This window comes from Microtus pennsylvanicus, chromosome 19 (assembly GCF_037038515.1).
Source record: "Microtus pennsylvanicus isolate mMicPen1 chromosome 19, mMicPen1.hap1, whole genome shotgun sequence".
Lineage (NCBI taxonomy): Eukaryota > Metazoa > Chordata > Mammalia > Rodentia > Cricetidae > Microtus > Microtus pennsylvanicus.
The window spans coordinates 5,946,111-5,965,505 of record NC_134597.1 but is presented as its reverse complement, the minus strand read 5'-3'; the positions used below and the strand labels follow the sequence as shown (position 1 = coordinate 5,965,505).

The 19,395-nt window shown below is 43.1% G+C and overlaps 1 protein-coding gene across 10 annotated transcripts in view; it reads left to right on the top strand.

Annotated features, from left to right (window-relative positions):
- Ica1 (islet cell autoantigen 1) overlaps nt 1–19,395 on the top strand; it is a 138,081-nt gene that overhangs the window by 91,902 nt on the left and 26,784 nt on the right. For all 10 annotated transcript variants that reach the window (XM_075953402.1, XM_075953405.1, XM_075953400.1 and 7 more), the window contains exons 7-8: nt 6,430–6,555; nt 7,670–7,768. In XM_075953402.1, the coding sequence (XP_075809517.1) occupies nt 6,430–6,555; nt 7,670–7,768 (225 nt within the window). The remainder of the gene's footprint in view (nt 1–6,429; nt 6,556–7,669; nt 7,769–19,395) is intronic.

Genomic DNA, 19,395 nt, shown 5'->3' with positions numbered 1-19,395 from the left:
TTGAGACCCTCTGTGTGATATTTTGGGTGAGAATTTTGCTTTGTTCCTTCTGCCTGTGTCTGAGAAGTTGAGTGAAGTTGAATTTAAAGACGAAGGATTAATTTGTTGGAGGAGGAAAGATCAGATAAGGTTCTCAGGAAGAAGGGTGCTGGCAACATGGCTGCGGTGACTGCCGAAGAGATTCGCAGTACCAAAGAGAAACCTGGCCTTCTGCATTGGGCAATGAGAAAAATACTTTTGAGAACAAGAACCCCGTCTGCACCAAAGGACCCAATTTGCAAAGATTATAAATTTGTGTGAAACGAGAAAGATTGAACTGAGAACGGGCTAGTTGTGGGGGATGGGTTTCCCCTCTTTTAAAGCAACTGCCTAGGGGAGAGAGAGAGTCAGCACACCCAAGCTGATGTATCCAGGGTGACTACAGAACTTAGAGCCCTTATCCATATGGCACTGGCTTTAAAGGCATAAAAGATGAAAGATTTGCAGGGATTGTGTAGAGCTACTGAGGACAGGCAATGAATGGCAGGGTCTGAGTCTCAGAAATGCTTGGACCATGGGGCATGTACAGAAGAGAGTTGTAGGCACAGACTCGAACTGAAAAGGATATAGTTTCATCTCTCATGTACTCTCTCCTCAAGGCCTCTTTTGTCTCCTGAATCTCTCTTAGCTCAGCACAGTGTTTTCTGTACTCAACCATCACCACTTCAGTCTAAAGCTCTGTCATCATTCCCCTTGACTTTCGGCCTATCCTTATCCACCTTCGTCTCTCTCCTTTTGCCTGTCTGCACACTGCACCAATGGAAGAATCTTGGCTCTCTCTTGCTTAAAGGCCTCTAAAAACCATGTCTAGGTCAAAAACTAAAATTCTAAGCCCACAAGTAAGTCTGCCAGGATATGACCTGACCTTCTGCCTCCTCTCATACCACCTTGATACATGTTCTCAGCAATTCACTATCGGTCTATGACCTGCTCTATTATCTCTTCCTGGGGCCTTTTCATTACCCAGCCCCCAACACTCACCTTGCAACTGGAGTACTTTTCACACTGGTAGCCATACTCAGTCCTTGTGTGTGTGTGTGTGTGTGTGTGTGTGTGTGTGTGTGTGTGTGTGTAAGAGAGAGAGAGGGAGGGAGAGAGAGAGAGAGTTATCTCCTGAAAGAAAATCTAAAATTAAGAATGGAATTTTTTTCTTTTGTTCTTAAAGGAAATAAGACCCTTAGAAAACAACAAAAGTACGCTCCGGTTACTTGGTTGTGGGGTAACATGAAGCCCTGCCCCCACAGGCTAGCCAAAGCAGAATGAACTGAGGATGGATCACTTTGCTTTTACCCTGGGTAGTTCAAGTTGGGGGCTAAAAGGTAGAATTTCACATTAGGAGGAATGAGTTCAGAGATATGCCTTGTTGTTTTGGCAGTGGAGACATGGCTGCTTTCTTGAGTAAATTGAATTTCTGTTGCCCAGGGAAGACAAGACCCAGACTAAAGAGGGTCTAATATGCATAATCACTTCAGAAAGTTTGGGAAATAAGAAGAGAAAGGTGGAGTAACCGAAATGAAGAAATAAACAAAAGGTGCATTTATTTGATTGAAAAAATTGAAAGAGCCTTGAAAACCACAGGAGCTCCTCAAGATGTTTATGTAATTGAATTGAATTTGTATGGGACGGAGAGGAAGGACAATGAAAACATTCTCACTGGTGCTTCTGAAGGCTTGTGAAATTACCCTCACAGTGGAAGTCTGTGCTTTGCTGGGTCCTTGGAGTTTTGTCCTCCGCTAGCAAAAAGTGGGTTTTAGAGAGGAGACGTGGGACGCAAACTATTAAAGAAATTGTCCTGGATTCCAAATGCCCAGCACTGTCACATCCTTGTTTGGCATGGAAAGGGTGGAACATTTGGGAACTCAGCAGCGCGTTAAGTGTTTTAATAATCATTGTTGACACACAAAGCATATGGCCTCGCAGAACTCACCGGGTCAAGATCGAAATCCTCTCCATTTCTAAAATTACCCCTCAAAAGCTGAAAAAAATTCTCTGAGGCACATTTCAAACTATATGCCTTCATGAGTTTTATGTTATAAGCAAGGGACACAAGCAAGCTCTCTCATGGAATGTGAGCACTGATCATATAAAGGAAAAAGTCCAATTTGCATCTTATTAGAAAAATCTTGAACTTCCATACAAGTAAGGTGGTCTTCTGCCTGCGTAGATTTCCTTTAAAAGCCAACTCTGGTACTAGCTCTTCCAAGAAGCCCTCAGCTTCCTGACTGTTTACATCAATAATTTGTGGTTATAATCATACTGTGAAATAAAACCACCAGAACACTCAAGTACTTACAACAATAAACATCTCTTTATTGCTCATAAGTCTATGGTTAACAGGGTGTTTTCGGTGGGGGGGGCGGAGCTACTCACACACTGGTCAGTAGCCAGCGATGGGGCAGGGAAAGATTGTTAATAATGGCTGAGCCCCCTCCTTACGTCTCTTCGTGCCATGTGGCTCACACCCATCCAGCTGGCCAGTCTGAGTGTGTTCTCATGGCCATCACAGAGGAGGCAGAGGGAAAGTAGAAACACGCTGGTGTTCCCGTTTTCAAGTTTCCCGTCTCCTTACATCTGTTAGCCTCTCTGTCCAATACCAAGTCACATGGCGAAGCCTGATTTCAGAGTTAGAGTTCAAAGTCACAGCGCCAACTATAGGAAGATACAATAAGGACACTCCTTGGGACCTTAATGCCATCACCCTACAATGATGTCGCCACCCAGCAATAACAATGCCAACACCTTACAATGGCCCCTACCCTAGCAGCATTACTCATTCTCTTGTCTATGTCCTCTCTGGTCTCAGCTCTATGTTGTGGAATAAGTCTTTTTGCACACTGTGAAGAAGTGTTCCTTGAATTGGTTTCATAGGAAGCTAAACAGCCAATAGCTAGGCAGGACTTAGGGGGCAAAGAGGACACTGGGAAGAAGGAAGCAGAGTTGCTATCCAGATCCAGAGGAAGCAAGGTGGGCAGTACAAAGGACTTAAAGTCATGAGGCAGAAAGTAAATTAATAGAAATAGATTGGTTTAAGTTATAACAGCTAGTTAGAAACAAGCCTAAGCTATTAGCAGAGCGTTCATAATTAATAAGAAGTCTGTGTTGTTCCTGGGGAGCTGGTAGTCCTGCTGGAAAGGGCTGACGACCGTTCTATTCTTACACTTCTCTCGTAGTGTTATAATTACTAACTCTTCTCTCCTTCTTGGAAGCTGAGGATGCTCATAACAATGCGCATTCATTCATAAACATCTACTGACTATAAGTTATAGTAGGATGCTCTTAACAATGTATATGCATTCGTAAACATCTAGTGACTATATTAGGATGCTCACATGTGTTATTACTTTACAATCTCTACCATACATAGCATAACATCTGACTCATAAGTACTCCATAACATGTACTGAATGAACACATACACAGAAGCTCATGTCCGGAACATGTTCGTTCCCCTTTAAAGGAAAAGCCTTCTGAGGACAGATGTCTTTCAGAATCCCAGTTGAAGAGGGAGGCCCTTCTGGTTGAGTGATGCTGACCCTTGGTGCGCTACAGTAAAAATTTCAGCCGCTAAAATTCTGTCCATCTGGATTTCCTCTTCTTCCCTGACCGCCAGAAGCCCGTGCTCTTTCCATCTCTTTGCTCCTCTCAGAGGACGCAGAGCATCAATGATAGTTGACCCCTCTTAAACTCTTCTTACAGTAAGAGCTCCCAGGAGGGGAGATTTGAGTTTCCACTCTGTAGTAAAGAATAATCAATCTCCAGCATGTTTGTCCTCAGAGTGAGAAAAACTGAGAAGAACAAGTAGCTACTGCCCGCTGGTATTAATTCTTGTAGGTATTAATTCTGTCGATATGGTGGTAAATGTTTAGCCTCATTATTTTTCCAGTTGCCTACAAGCCTAAAGGGGAACTTGTATTTCTAGGTAGAATCCAATTTGGGGCTTCTCGGTTCCAGGCAGTAGGTAAGGTGTTTGAAGGGGCATAGTAACATGGCTACTCAGTCAGAGAGCCAGCCCTACCCTAATTCAGCCCTTGCCCTGATGAAGGCTTAAGTCATCAGCAGCAAGGGACGATATTATAACTGCTAAAGTAGAATATCAGCATGGAGTGAGTAAATTAAATCAATTGTTCTATTTATACTTATCATTCCTGTTATTGTATAATCCCATATAAACTTGTAAACTGTGAATACGTTATGATTGATAGTGAAATAATTGTACTTATATCAAATAATATATTTACTTTGATGAAAAAAATAAAGGCACTACTTTCTTTTTAAATTTATTTATTTATTAAAGATTTCTGCCTCCTCCCCGCCACCGCCTCCCATTTCCCTCCCCCTCCCCCATCAACTCCCTCTCCCTCATCAGCTCGAAGAGCAATCAGGGTTCCCTGACCTGTGGGAAGTCCAAGGACCTCCCACCTCCATCCAGGTCTAGTAAGGTGAGCATCCAAACTGCCTAGGCTCCCACAAAGCCAGTACGTGCAGTAGGATCAAAAACCCATTGCCATTGTTCTTGAGTTCTCAGTAATCCTCATTGTCCACTATGTTCAGCAAATCCGGTTTTATCCCATGCTTTTTCAGACCCAGGCCAGCTGGCTTTGGTGAGTTCCCGATAGAACATCCCCATTGTCTCAGTGTGTGGGTGCACTCCTTGCGGTCCTGAGTTCCTTGCTCGTGCTCTCTCTCCTTCTGCTCCTGATTTGGACCTTGAGATTTCAGTCCAGTGCTCCAATGTGGGTCTCTGTCTCTGTCTCATTTCATCGCCTGAGGAAGGTTAATATTCAGGAGGATGCCTATATGTTTGTCTTTGGGTTCACCTTCTTATTTAGCTTCTCTAGGATCGCGAATCTTTTTAAGAGAAACTTGCACACCTATGCCACAGCCCTGGTGTGAAGGTTCCAGGGACAACTTGTGGGAGTTGGTTTCCTTCTTCTATTATAAGGAGTCCAGCAATTGAGCTCAGGTCATCAGGCTTGGTAGCATGTGTCCCTATCCACTGAGCCATTGGGCCAGCCCCCCAAATCACTCTTTCTGGAGCTATTTTAAAGGCTTTAATTATGGAATTTAGAAATGGCATGGGAAAGTTCTTCATTCAGTAAACAAGTATGTATTGAGTACCTGCCTTGCACTAGGCTGCCAGGTGAGGTAGTGGTGGACGAAAGAGACATTGTCTATGCTGCCTGGGACCTTATGGTGAAAAAGCTATAAGTAATAAGTCAGCATTGCTTTTAATACTCATCTTCCCAGTTTCTAAGCTTCAAGAATTTTGTAAAATAATTTAATATTTGAATTTATCGAGTTGAACACATTAAATATATGTCAATTTTATACATCAAAAATAACTCACTAAAATGTCATTTTTTTAAGTGACTGGCTTTCCTCACCCATAATATAATATGGTGACACTTTGGAATAGAGGGAGGGGAGATTTTGACTTCATGGCTTTTAAAGAAATATATATGTATATATTTAGGCAGGGTCTCATGTAGCCCAGACTGGCCTCAAACTCTCTAAGTATCCAAAGATGTTCTGAAACTTCCGACCCTCTCTCCTTCATCTCCAGTTTGCTGACTTTAGGAGCAAACCACTACACCCGGTTCATGCCGTGTTGGGAGTATGAGGCTTCATGAACCCTTCACTTGACTTCAGCCCTTCACCGACTCAGCTCTCTCCCCAACCCTCTCAATGTCAAAACGCTCCTTTCCTATAACATAGTGCATGAGTTAGCATCTGCACAACTTTCCTGGCTGCCACTCCTTCCCTGAACGCTTCAAGGGTGGTGAGAGGTTTCCTGGTGTTCACCAATCAAAAAGAAAAATTGAAAAACTATTGGTAGTAATGGTTTCAGCCATGGCAAAATTCTTTGATATAATTCCTCAGTTGGCTCCCAAAACAGCAAAAATGATGTTAGTAGAAAAAAAAATAAAACCCAAGAAAGTATAGAAATCAGTAAATAGGACTTTATCCATGATAGTTTCTGCATTTTAGCAAATGTTACACAAGATGTTAATGTTAGGAAGTCCACTGAGGACCGTGTGGTAACTCAGCATCCAGTGCCTTGGAACACCCTGGGGCCAAGAGTCTTTAGCATCTGGACATCTCCAAACTTCTCCTGACTAGTTTGTAATTGCTCTGAGGAGGCAGAGTTAATAACCTCATTCTGCAAAACATATAATTTGTATAGTAAGTCTGTTACAAAATTGGTCATCACAATTCTTATCTAGGTATTTTAGAAGTTGAAGAATGAACGTCAGAGCAGCTCACTTGCCTGGAACTTTGATGGAGTTTTCTTATGTAAGACAGAAAAGCCCTTGGCGGGTCTTTCCTCACCTGCAGATTGTAACCTCATGAAGGCTGCAGTGTCTCAGAGACTCGCTTTTTCTTTTCTAGGTGCAGACACAAGTACGCCTTGCAAAAAAAAACTTTGATAAACTGAAGATGGATGTGTGTCAGAAGGTGGATCTTCTTGGAGCAAGCAGATGCAATCTCCTATCTCACATGCTAGCAACGTACCAGGTAACAAAGTAAATCTGTGTTAATGAACAAAGGACTGCCAGAGGCTTAGATAATGGGAAAATCTGTGTTTGGATGGAAAGAATGACCTGGACATCACGGATTCTGAATGCATCCTCTTCTCTGCCCTTCAAGGCCCTGCAATTTAATCATCACTATAGTCCCTATGTGCTGTACACACAGTGGAATTTTCCATTTCCCTGCACTTACTTTGTGGGTCCTTTCTGCCTGGAATACCTTTCTTTTTTCCCCGTGCCTTTTCGAGCTCTTGCTCTGGACTGCTTTAGCACAATGCTGTGATTATTCAGCACCCTTGGTTTGTCTCTCTTGACACGGAGGTCCTTCAGTGCAGCCCTGTGTCTATCCTCAGTGCTCATGGCTCCAAACGAGTGTGAAACACCAGATGCTCAGTATCGTATGAAAGTGAAAATTATTATAAACCAATTTCTTTTCCTCATAGAATTCAAAGTTTAGGAAGAAAACTGGAGGCTGTAACATTTTACTGTATTTCTTGAACCCCTAGAAAAGATGTTCTAAGCAGAAAAAAAAAACTTTTAAGAATGCCATGGTGATACATACCTTTAATCCTAGCATTCAGGAGGCAGAGGTAGGTGGATCTCTGTGAGTTCAAGGCCATCCTGGTCTACAAAGAAAATTCCAGGTCATCCAGGGACACACCATGAGACTGTCTCACCATTGCCACCCCTCTCAAGAGAGAGAAAGAAAGAAAAAAGAAAGGAGAGAAGGAAGAAAGGGAGGAAGGGAGGGAGGGAGGGAGGAAGGAAGGAAGGAAGGAAGGAAGGAAGGAAGGAAGGAAGGAAGGAAGGAGAAAACAATGCCAAATGCCCTGGGTTTTGGAGAATGGACTGAATGGGACAAAGAAGATGGAGAGATGAAGGTCCAGGTGGTAGGAGCAACCTAAGCATTAGTGAGAATTTGGTTGGATGATATGCCAAGTCTAAGTGAACTATGGGAGAAACAGGTACAAAGATGAATACAAATGAGATGAGAGAACCTGGAAAGTCGTAGATAAGACTACTTCTCTGGGGACCAGGGTCAGGAATGGGTGTGTGAGACATTACCGAGACATTATTGATCTTACCATCTTTCTTTACAGACTACTCTGCTCCACTTTTGGGAGAAAACCTCTCACACCATGGCAGCCATTCATGAAAGCTTCAAAGGTTATCAACCGTATGAATTCACGACGTTAAAGGTATGAAACCCAGAGAGACAGCTAGCAAATCTGTGAAAGGGCAGTTTTGTTTAGATCACAAGGCAAACCCAAGGCAGGGACAGCTATTATACATCGTGATAATCCATACTCATTTGACATTGTTGAAGCAAGATCGCTCAAGAACAAGTAACTAATTACTTTTCGTTTAGGTTAGTTTTATTTTCTCATTGCCTAGGTTGGAATTTAGGCTTTGCACATGCGAGCCTGTATATACTCTACTGTTGAAGGAGGGCATCCATGGCATCTCTCTGACTCTGCTTTTTTCCTCCCAGAATTCAGTTCTGTCTTCCCCGCCTACCTAAGTTCTGCCCTATCACAGGCCAGGGCAGTTCTTTACTAACCAATGAAAGCAACACATAGACAAAAGGACCTCCTACACCACTCTACGACTGAATTACATCCCTACTTTTTAATTAAACCCGAATATGCTCATCTGAGAAGATATATTTATTTCCTCCGTTATTTCTGAAAACTATCTCTTTATTCTGAAGTTATATTCAACATAGAATTGGAACTTTCAATAAGACTATAGTAATATTTTCTAATTGAAAGAGCAACATTAAACCCAAGGATTCTTGCCTCAAAGGGGATTTGTGCAGTGTCTGATTCTCAGTGTTGAAACTGACTTGGAATTATCTCGCCCTAATGGTTGCTAGAAATGAATGCACATCAAGATAAGAAAGTGATTTTCATTCCAGAAGGATTTTAAGAATTGATGGGGGAGAACAGTGGGTGCTTTGTTGTTGGGTTGTGTATTTGAAAGAAAACTATCAGGCAAGAACTTGTAAAAGCAAACCTTGAAATTACTCACTTCTAATTTTTAAAGCAATTTATAAGGGTCCACTTTGCTAAGAAAACATTAAAAACCTATTGCTTCTTTTTTTTTTTGCCTTAAAATGCATCTTTGATTTTAAATGTTTACAAGTCACCCACAAATCTACAAAAATACTAAAGTAGTAGCCTTCAAAGACCTTATGTGAAAGTGAAAGTCTCAAGAGGGACCCAGGAATGTCCACTCGCCCTGAGACACCTGGCCATGGAGCTGTTCCTCACAGTCCCTGCCTTGCTCTGTTGCTCAGTTGGTGCTTATGGACAGCCTCCTGGCGAGTGCCCCCTGAGTATGCACTGTTTCACTCTGTCAACTGTGCACACTTGCCAGGAGAGGCTTTTCATTTCTTATCTATCCTGTCTGTGTGTCATCTGCCAGATGTCCCATGCACAGTCAGCAAGCAGCCTCCGTCACCCTGGCAATGTTACTGTTGGACGCAGCTGCTTTTCTTCTTCGTGATTTACAGATGTGCTCAGCAGCGTAGGACGTCGTCCTCCTGAGCAAGGCAGATCACGTTTACAGCTCAGGCTACCCACAGTTCTTAGCCTGGCCTGAGCAGACCGCAGACCACCCTTCCCTGGGACACATCTGGGCCATCCTGATTGTTCTGTTGTTCTTGCTAGTTCATCTTTCTTTTTCTACTACCAAGGATTGAACCGAGGACCTCATGCAAAACCACTCCACTGCTAACTTGTGTTCCAAGCTCACGTGGATTAATTTTCATCCAGGACCAAATGTTACTGTCCCTTGAAACAGAAATTGGCCAGGAGACAAATAAAATAGCCCTAACCTCAAATGTAATTAAAAAATTTCCAGTGTGTGAGTTTGTTGTATATAAATGACAGTATGAACTCAGGATGCTGACGTTGTTACCCAAGCGTGAAAGAACACGCGTGTATCCTGGCTTCCTGGGCTGAGGAAAGTAAGACTCCATGATCTTTTACTGTGTTGTTCACCCTACAGAAAGGATCATACTGCTTATGTCAGAGTATTACTGAGCAGAAATTTAGTGAAAGTTTGACAGTCGTGATTTAGGACATAATTACAAATATTTTAGGCACACGGCTTTTATATCCCTTGACCCTCCCTTAAATTATAGTTAAATAATAGTGCATAGCTTATTTATAACATAATCTTGTAGGATAAATATATCTCTTAAAATATAATGGTGTTACAGTCAAATTAATAATAAGTATCCAAAAACTCATTAAATAGGCTGTTCTTTCATTAGCCTGAAAAGAATGACATTGATCTAAGCCTTCAGCGGTAACACAAGCTGATAGATAATTACGTGGACTCCCACTGGACATAATAGAATCCTGTTATATACAGGTCATTATTTTTTATAGATAGACATACTTGTGTATCAAATTGTATGTCATAAAATGTAAAAGAGAAATACATTAATTCCCTATGTGACCTGATCGAGTATGATGATGTTGTTTGAATATCTAGAATTCTTGCATCAGTAAACATAGTCTGTATTTATAAAATTTTTATTTCATCCAAATGATCTTTCAAAACCTATAGTTTTAGAATGGCATTCTATATTGATAATGGGTATTTTGAAATATAAATAAATGTTTTCACAATTAATTTGTCCTCCAGGTTTACATAAGCAAATAGCCCCTTTGGGATTCTGGCAGGAAAGAGAAGTTGTCTTAGGAGAGGCTTGCCAAGCAAGGTCTGGTAATGCAAAGCGGGCCATTTGCTTTCTTTGCTTCGGGGTGTATGCTGAGTGCCTTAGTAATTGTGCCTTTGCAGCTGTATTTCCTGACTATTAGTTTTATGCTTGATGAAGGATGATAATTAATGTGTTAAACACTTGGTGTGTCCTGTTTGAGAGGGGGATTTTATTACAGCAGAAATATATGGATACAAGTCATGCTCTTGGAACTTCAAATAGACCTTCCCCTATGAAGTATATAATAGTTCTTTTGTGAAATAAATTCACTATAAAAATGAATCTCTACCTCATATATTCAAAATAGTCAACTGATGATTTTGACCACTTACTGGAAATGCTTTTATGCAACAGCTATTACTATTCTGCCCAGGCCTGAAGTGATTATAGTGACACGACCTTGGGGAGGGGTTAGGATCATTTCAATCTCAGGATAAGTTTTTAACATTCAATGTTATAGAAAATTTAGCTTTCATATGTAATCACACAAAAATGCAAATCTGATCATTGTAATGGCTCCAACCAAAACAGAAACATTCTAACTCCTAATGGCTGCCTATAAAAGGTGAGTTTTCCCAAGCTTCTGCTTTCAAACAACAAATACTGATTGATTCATTAAAATGTTACTAAACATGCGTATCCTACATGAATTACCCTTAATGTATTAATTTTACACTGATTCCGAACCTGGGAATACCTTTCACATGGCAGGAATTATCACGTCCTGGGGCTAGGCATGGAATGTTACTTCGTGGATCTGGAAAACATTGTCCCTTTTCTGGGGGAGCAATTTGGATTAGAGCTTAAAGCATTTTTAGAAACTGAATGGAATCCTGCCTCATTAGGAGAGAAGTGCCGTCTTAAGTTGGCAGCCCTTAGATGTGGTTGTTGACTTCATCCTTGCAGCTATCACGGATGCATTTCTCCCTGCATCCGGGGCAGGCGACAGCCACAGAGGAGTCAAGTGGCTTAGCCTGGCATCTACAGTTCCTTTTACATCAATCGCCATTCCCTCCCTACCCAGCATTCTGACGGTGGGTGGAGCTAGATGTTTTTATAGGGATATTAGAGTAAGGGCTAGGTCCTTTACAGCAGAGGTTGAGGTCTGAGCCCTTTACAACACATTTAGTAGACACACACTTCTGAAGGTGAGTTGAAGGCCACATGCCCTACTTTGTTTGCATTACAGGGCTATTGAGGTTTGTTTTCATTTGCTTAAGACATAGCCTGCACTGACTTTAAACTCCTGTTCCTCCTACTTCAGCCTCCCATGTGCTGAATTATAGGTGTGCATGATTAAAGCACATTTTTTTAAAATGTGAGATAGTGTTTCACTGTGTAATCCAAGCTGGCCTGAAACCCACACTCCTCTCATTGCACACCTGAGTGCTTGGATGCCGCTTTATTTTTGAAGCCATTAAAGTGCTTGTGTTTAAGAGAAACGGTCAGCTGCAGGGTATAGCCCTGTGATACACTTCCTGTCAGTGCTTTAGGAACGAACCCTAGATTTTTGCCCCTTTGCTCTTCACGTTTTCAGATAATATGATAAAGCACATAAGAGCACAGCCAGCCAGCCAGCCAGCCCGACTCTGCCAATGCCCAGCTGTGCCAGAGGTGGTGAAGGCAGGAATGAGGAGGTGGTCGTGGAGGAGCTGCTGCTGCTGAGGGGGTTGGCACAGTGAGCTGTGCACATGAAGACTGTTGGTGTTGCTGTGGTGTTGGCTTATAGTGTTATTGGCGCTGCTGTTACTGAGACTGGTGGGAGTCAGGGAGGAGGTCGTGGTGACGGGGGTATTGGTGGTGAGGGTGATGGCGGAGAAGATGGTGGTGGCAGTGGTGGGGGTGGGAGGCATAGCAAAGGCCTTCACCATCCCCAGTGCTGCAGATGAAGCCAGCTACGAAGAGCATCTGGGAAGAGGTTTTGTTGGGGTTGCTAGGTCAAGCAGCCCAGTTGTAGTTATTTTCTTACCATTTCCAACTCGGATTGTTAGTTAGACAGCCGGTCTCAACAGGCAACGTTGTCAATGACAAATCTTACCAGACCTCAGTGAGGACCAACCTAGCCCACGCCCTCCCTGGTTTCTCCTGGACACCTGGCAATGTCTATTCCCAAACCTGTCCTTCCATCCCACAGGCCTTGGTCTGCTCTCAGATAATTCCCACCAGGAGTGGGAAAGCCAGAAAGGCAGGAGAGTGTGCCATTCATTAGCCCGGCTAGCTCTAACCAATACCAACTGAATTTGCAACGTGCACTTGGTGTGTGCCAAGATTTACCTCTAAGGAAACCTGAACTTAAAAACTTAACTCCAAGCATGTTCAAAAATACCACTGGAACAGCTGTGGCCATCCCTTCTTCTTTCTGGGGTGCGGGTCCCAGCTCTGGTGCATGGAACATCATCCTAGAGACCAAAGTACTCTTAGGTTTCAAAAGACAAAAACATCCTTTTCTGAGTTTTGTTTTTCTCAAATACATATGCTGAGCAGCCTTCTTCCACCCACCTCCACGTTTCTCAGCCAATCACTCGAGCATCTACCAACAAACCACATGGCTCTGTAGCAACTTGCTTTGAAAATAATGCCATAATAGTTTTTATGAAAATTGGGTAAATATCTCTGCAATGCTATTTTAGTTAACAGTCCCAACAAGGCAATTACTCATGGCAAGCATCCAGAATACTTTTTTTTATACTGTAAAGATTTTTTTTTCTCAGAGTCCTTACTTTACAGGCTTCCTCGCAATGCTTTTTCCTTTCTTTTTCCTTCTTTTTTTTCCCAAGCTGTTCCAGGCCAGATCATTGGAAAGAACAAATTTGGAGGCATATCCCAGTCATTGGGGAGAAGGGACTAGATGGGCTGACCAGGACCACCACTGAAATCCGAGCTGGGCAAGCCAGAGCTTCTCTTGTCATTTGCTGCTCTGCCTTCTGGTGATTGGCATGATTTCTCCCTGGCAGCTGGTCACTCGGGCTCCTCTCACTACAGGGTGGGACTTCTCCTGCCCCTACCTTACTTGTCCCCTAACTTCTCTTTGTAGGAAAGAAAAGAATACCCCCAACTGTTTAGGTAGTTATTCTGTGCCAGACGGTCTGCTATGAAATAATGTCTAGGAGAGTTTTCATACAATATGTGTGAGTCTGAAAATGGACCTAGGTTGAGGTTGCAATTAATAGCACTGTTAGGTTCAAGCATTCGCTTCTAGAAAGTGCCTGTGATTTGTTAACCCGCAAATTATCTTTGGAACACATGGGTATGCTCAGTCCTATTCCCATGTTTCAAATGAAACTGGAGCCCAGAGACAGCTAGTCATGTGCCCACAGCTCTGGCCTGCGCAATAGCTCTGGGAACACAGAAGTTCAGGCATTTACCACCCTGCTACGACCTGCTTCCCACAGGCACTTCTGGCTGTGAAGCAGGTGAGCAGGAGAAAGCAGAAATGCCACCTTTCAGAAGAACAGCCATAACTTCCAATTAAAAATAATACTTTGAAGTTTTCTCTTGTAGATGAAAACTATAATTTATGTGGCAGTCCCTCAAATGCCTGGGAACGTGTGGCTCCTCTTTAAGAAAGTGGAATGCCATCCGCTTCCCGTCCTCACCACTTCTTATTAAAGGGCAAATGTGCTTGCTTCCTCTAGACTTTTCCTCAACAGTGCAGTTTTAAAGGCGAATTCAAGTCTAGCTTCTAACTGTCTGTGGCTGAGTGGCCTGGGGCAAGTTACTTCACCTCTCTGAATCTCCATGGTCATGCCAGGAAACCAGCCAAGCTTAGGAGGCTCTTTGAAGCCTGAGAGTGTGAACTCAGAGTGTAGAACCCGCCACAAGATGACCACTGAACCCACTGGGCTCCCTCTAGACCCTTCAGAGTCCTGACCAGAAAGATTTGCACTGTTTGGTACTATGCATTCTCCCAGTTTAGCCTTCTAATGGTCCCTAAAAGTGTATCCATGGAATTATCTCCATGTTCTGGTGGGTAAAATGAGCCCTGAGAATATTGAGAACCGTGTTCATGTCGAAGCGCTGCTTGATGTATCTCCAAAGACCGCCTCTTTCCAGCACACCGTGATGCCGTCCCACCAACTCCCCATGTTACTTTATAAGATTATATGTCTTCTGATGATAGCTTTTCCCTCTAATTTTACTTCGCTCTGTTGTTCTACCGTTCAGTTCCCAATTAGCACTAGTACTAGATTAGTGGGATCCCTTTTATGGTGTCATTTGTCCGAGTGGGGGAAGCGTGTGGTAGGGAAGAGAAGAACATACGTTCTAAAGGTCCAGGAATTGCTTGGCTGGTGCACACCATGTCCTCCGCCTTTTATTCCTCATGTGTTACTAATTACACACACACAAACATACACACACCCAACGGAATGCAGCATCTTTTGACCATACGAAACTATTTTAAGTGCTTTTGTTTCCTTTTTCTGACAATTATTTGGCACCTTCATTTGCGTATAGTATAATTAATGGAAAGTAGCATAAGAAAAGAAAGCGTCTAATTAAGAACTACAGGAAATGTTATTCCGTTGTGTAAGTTGGGCTTCAGTTTGGGTTATTAGAACTGGCTGCTGGCCTTTTGTCTCAGGAATTTGTTTTGTTGAGCAGTTTTGCTTTCTTTCAGATGAATGTTGCTGTTGCTTTTCTTTCCCTAATACAGGAAGTAGTAATTCCCTTTATTATATTAAGCTGTTTCCTTTTTTAAGACACGTCCGCAAGCTGGGTCTGCACATTTCCTTTGCCACGCTGATCTTATATAGTGTGTGTGTGCTTCCTGGAACCATTTGTGCACTGATGGAAAGTGTTAGCCTGTTGCCGTAGCCTGACCAGGGATAAGGCTACTTGGTCTGACACAGAGAACCTTCCAGTGAGGGGTGACACTGTGCACTGCTGATATGCAGTGATCTTCACAGGCAGTCTGAGCGCAGGGCTGAGTGGGTTGAGGTTGCAGAATGCTTCGGAGTTTTCATTTCTGGCCACGGATTCCAATGTGGCTTCTGTTGGCCAGCAGTTGGAAATAGTTCTGTCTGGTGGCTGTTTCTTCACACACAGCCCCAGACCTCTTCTGTCCATTCTGCCTGAGCACGATGACATTCAGAAAACGCTGTCACTCCCGACTTCTTCAGAGGCCGAGGGGTTAGGTAGTTTTTTGTTTGTTTTGTTTTGGTCTTTGTTTTCTGTTTTTTTTTTAAATCTAAATTGTGAACTTCAGAATAATCTGAAAAGTTCATTTCCATCATCCCTGACCCCAAACTCCCCCAAACCATTTCCCCACTCCCCGTGGCCTCTGGTCCAGGCAGGAGAGTATTCCTCTATCCTACAGAATACTGTGCACTGGACAGTCACACCAGAAACTAATTTTCAGGTGGGCTCGGGATGCGAGCCTTTGAACTTGCTTTTAGAGGTTTTTTTTTTCTTTCAGCATACTCCATTTTCCCTGAGAAACAAGCTTCGTGCATAGTTCAGCCTTTTTGTCTTTTTGATTTCACTTTGTTTGATCTACAAGTCCTACTTCAGACTTGCCCATTGACAGTGATCACGCTGGCGAGTGTAGCACTCTGTGAATGTATTGGAAATCTTTGACTTAGATCTTTAGAAATGTTTGAATTCTGTGGCATGAAGATTGTATCTCAGATAAACTGATGTGTGTGAACACAATATTCTCCTTCAGTCAAAATTCTCAAAGCAAATAAATAAGCCGATGTGTTTACTATTAATTTTCCTGGTGGTTTTATAGGCCTCTTTATAGTATTCGCCCTAACCTTTAAGTTTCTTAGCTAAATAGATCTAATTTTTAAAGTTGGCATTATATACATGAAATTTCAGCCAACAAGTACCTATCTAGCCCTTCCCTGGCTGCAGAAGCTAAATTATCATAGAGACAATAGTAATGTAGGAAGAGAAGAGCAATTGTCACAGGAATTATTAATAGTAAATTAAAGTAGCAATTGGAACTGCAGCTATTCTGTTGGGAAAGCACAATAGTGTCTTAAGTGTGTCTGTGGTGACAGGGAGCTAACAATGGAGTCCCTGCTAATGGCCCAACAGGGGAAGGGCTTGAAAAGAGGCAATGAGTCGTTTACATTACAATGGGATTGTCTGAGAGCCGCTCAAGTGTGGTCAGGAGAGGAGGTGGGCTGGAGACAGGAGGAATGAGAACCATGCAACTGTCAAGGGCATCTTGGGGTTTTAGACAAGGGCCGTGGCAGCTAGACGCAGCCCACTGAAGCAGACGTGTCCAGGGGCTGCCCAGTGTTGATTGACACAAAGGAAACACAATGAGAAGATAATTGAGCGAACCAGGAGGTCTGGACAAGTGTCATAGGATCTAAAAGTGAGTCCTGGGAGCCATCAGAACATTGGCTGAAAATACTCCTGCCTTCACACTGACCAGAGTTGAACCATTCTATGGAGAATAAAGCTTCTGTTAGAGAGTGTGTGTGTGTGTGTGTGTGTGTGTGTGTGTGTGTGTGTGTGTGTGTTGCCATGATTGGCAAATGTATTGAAAAAATATGCGCTTGACATCTGATGAACTCCCAGTTTCGGTGACACGTTTCTAACACACTCGCACACCCACGCATTTTCACACTGCTTTAACTGGCTGTTTATTGTCTAAAACACGGCCCTCTAGAGCACAGTCCAGATCTATTGTGCCATTTGTTCTAATCCTGTCCTTTGTAGCATTTGCCCCTCATAGTCCAGTCCACAGCCACTGACCATGTATTGTGTGTAGTTCCCATGCATTAGAGACACAGAGCACTAAAGTGTGAGGGAACAAAGGAGGCAGAAGGACCACTGGGGACGAACTGGGGAGAAGAATGTTCTCCCTGCGAGGCACTGCTGGCCACGTGATGGGATCTCCTGAGACTTTTACTCTAACTGATTACATCACAGCCACTGTGGCTTCTTCACACAGGGCACACTATTCCTACCTTTGGGTCTTGGCTTCAAGCTTTTCTTCTCACCTAGTTGTCCACGACTGGTTTCTTCTCATCGTAACTCCCAGTTGAAGGGCCAGCCCCAAGAGAGGACATCTCATTCTCTGAAATAATCTGATCATTTTTTTTTGTCTCCCTGTTTAAACGATCTGTCTGGGCACATCACTTGCTAACGCTTTCTCTTTTCACTGGTACCCTAAAAATCCCAAACAACATCTTACACACGGTAGACACGCAAAACCTACTAGTTGGATGAATTTAATGTCCAGAGGCAGGGCGTTCTTAACGATTATGGCAACGCTGCACAGACAGGCTTTCTGCACTAAAATGCCTCGGAACTTAAATCAAGGACATAGACTCAGTGGAGGGACCTTGGGTAGCAGGATGGGTCAAAGGCTCACGCAATGGAATGAGAGAACTCCTTCTGCAAGTTTTGTCCTCTGTCCTACACACATGCTCCGAGGCACACCTCTACCCCCACATACAAAATAAATAAATATTTAAAATAGATATAAAAACCTTGATTGTACATTAGAATATTGGCGAGTGAATGCGCACTCATATATTTTAATATTGAATGTTCACAACATGTAAAATATTTTATATCTTCAACTCTAAACGGTTTTTTTATACACAAATTATATTGGCTAAGAAAGAACATAGTATCTATAAAAAGGCATACCATAATCAGAGTACAGATGCAACCTGGTTCCAAAAGAATGTTCTCAAATCCGGAGTGCTCAGGGAAGTTGTGTGCAAAGTAGTAATTGATTTGGGCTTTGAAAGGACTAGGGATTTCTGGGGTGAGCGGGATTTCTGGGTTGAGCAAGTGGGGAGAACAAAGATGGGACAGGAACAATAAGCACAGGGAAGACTCCAAGGAGCCGCTGTAACTGAATGAAAGGGCTTGGTTTGCGGATCGCGAGAAGCAGCAGGGGCTGGTGAAGGTAGCACCGCATTTAGGTTACTTAAAATCAAGCAGAGAGAGGTTTGTAGATTAGGCGTGGAGAAAAATCAGGAACTATTGTAAATTCTTGAGAACCAGGGTAGTATGATGGCACGGATATTTTAGGAAGATTACTCAGGGTGGGGAGTGAGCTAGGCTGGCAGTTGGGGAGAGGTGGAGGGGTAACACCACTATCCATCTGGTGTCCGGAGCAGACTCCAAAGTCAGCCTGGGCTCTGCTTTGCCTGGTCACTCCAGTCAGCCATCACTAATCAATCCGCCCTGGCCCCAAGCCTGCCTGGCTCCTCTGAGTGTCGCAGCTGAGAAAGGCTCACGGGGATGAGAGCAGAAAGGCGGGGAGACCCAGAGGGTGGCAGCCTGGACTTTAGTAGCTCTGAGAATGTAAGAAGTGTGAATGTCTTGAGATAGTCTTTTTGTCTTGGTAGGTTTTGTGTGCATCATTACTCATTGTTAAAGAAACATTGGCTTTCGCTTTCTGGGTCTCTGCTACTGGTGTGCAGTTTGTAGGGACTTGCTTCTTCAAAACAAAAGCTTCCCTTAAATATTTAACAAACCTTTAAAACAGTAGCTCTAGCAAATGAGGTGCCAACCAAAACAAAGTAGAAAGAAAGTAAAGTCTGTTGCCTGTTTTTAATCTGCAGAGGCTTGGGGAGACACCTGCTCTGTCCTTCCGTGGGAGTTGAGCTGTCAGAATATGTTAGGATGCTATTTTGTTCTTTTCTTTTTTAAAAAAAGACGGATTTTCATTAGCTACTATTTTTAAAGATGAGTTTTAAATTGCAAAATAACAAACAAAATTACACATCAAATGCAGTCATCTCAGCTTGGGAGTCAGCGGGGAGCCTCTGCTGTGTGAGAGTTTGGGCTACAGGCACAATGCCGCGTTTATCCTAGCTGCATGCTGTCGCTGGAAAGCAAAGTTCACAGTGACCAAAAGGCCTTTTCTGAATAACTTATCCCAAAGGGGAAAACATATAAACCCCTTGGCAAATCAACCCTCCCTTGTAAGCTGTAATTCTTGGAACTGTCAGAGAACATTGTTGCTTCGCCATAGAAAGCTTTACCTGTGTCCACTTGAGCGGGACAACCTCCACAAACCTCGGACCACGGGTGCGGGTACAAGCACTGACTGCAGGTGAATAGTTTTACTGATGACTTTTCTTTAACATTCCTCCCCCCCCATGTTTTCTCTCT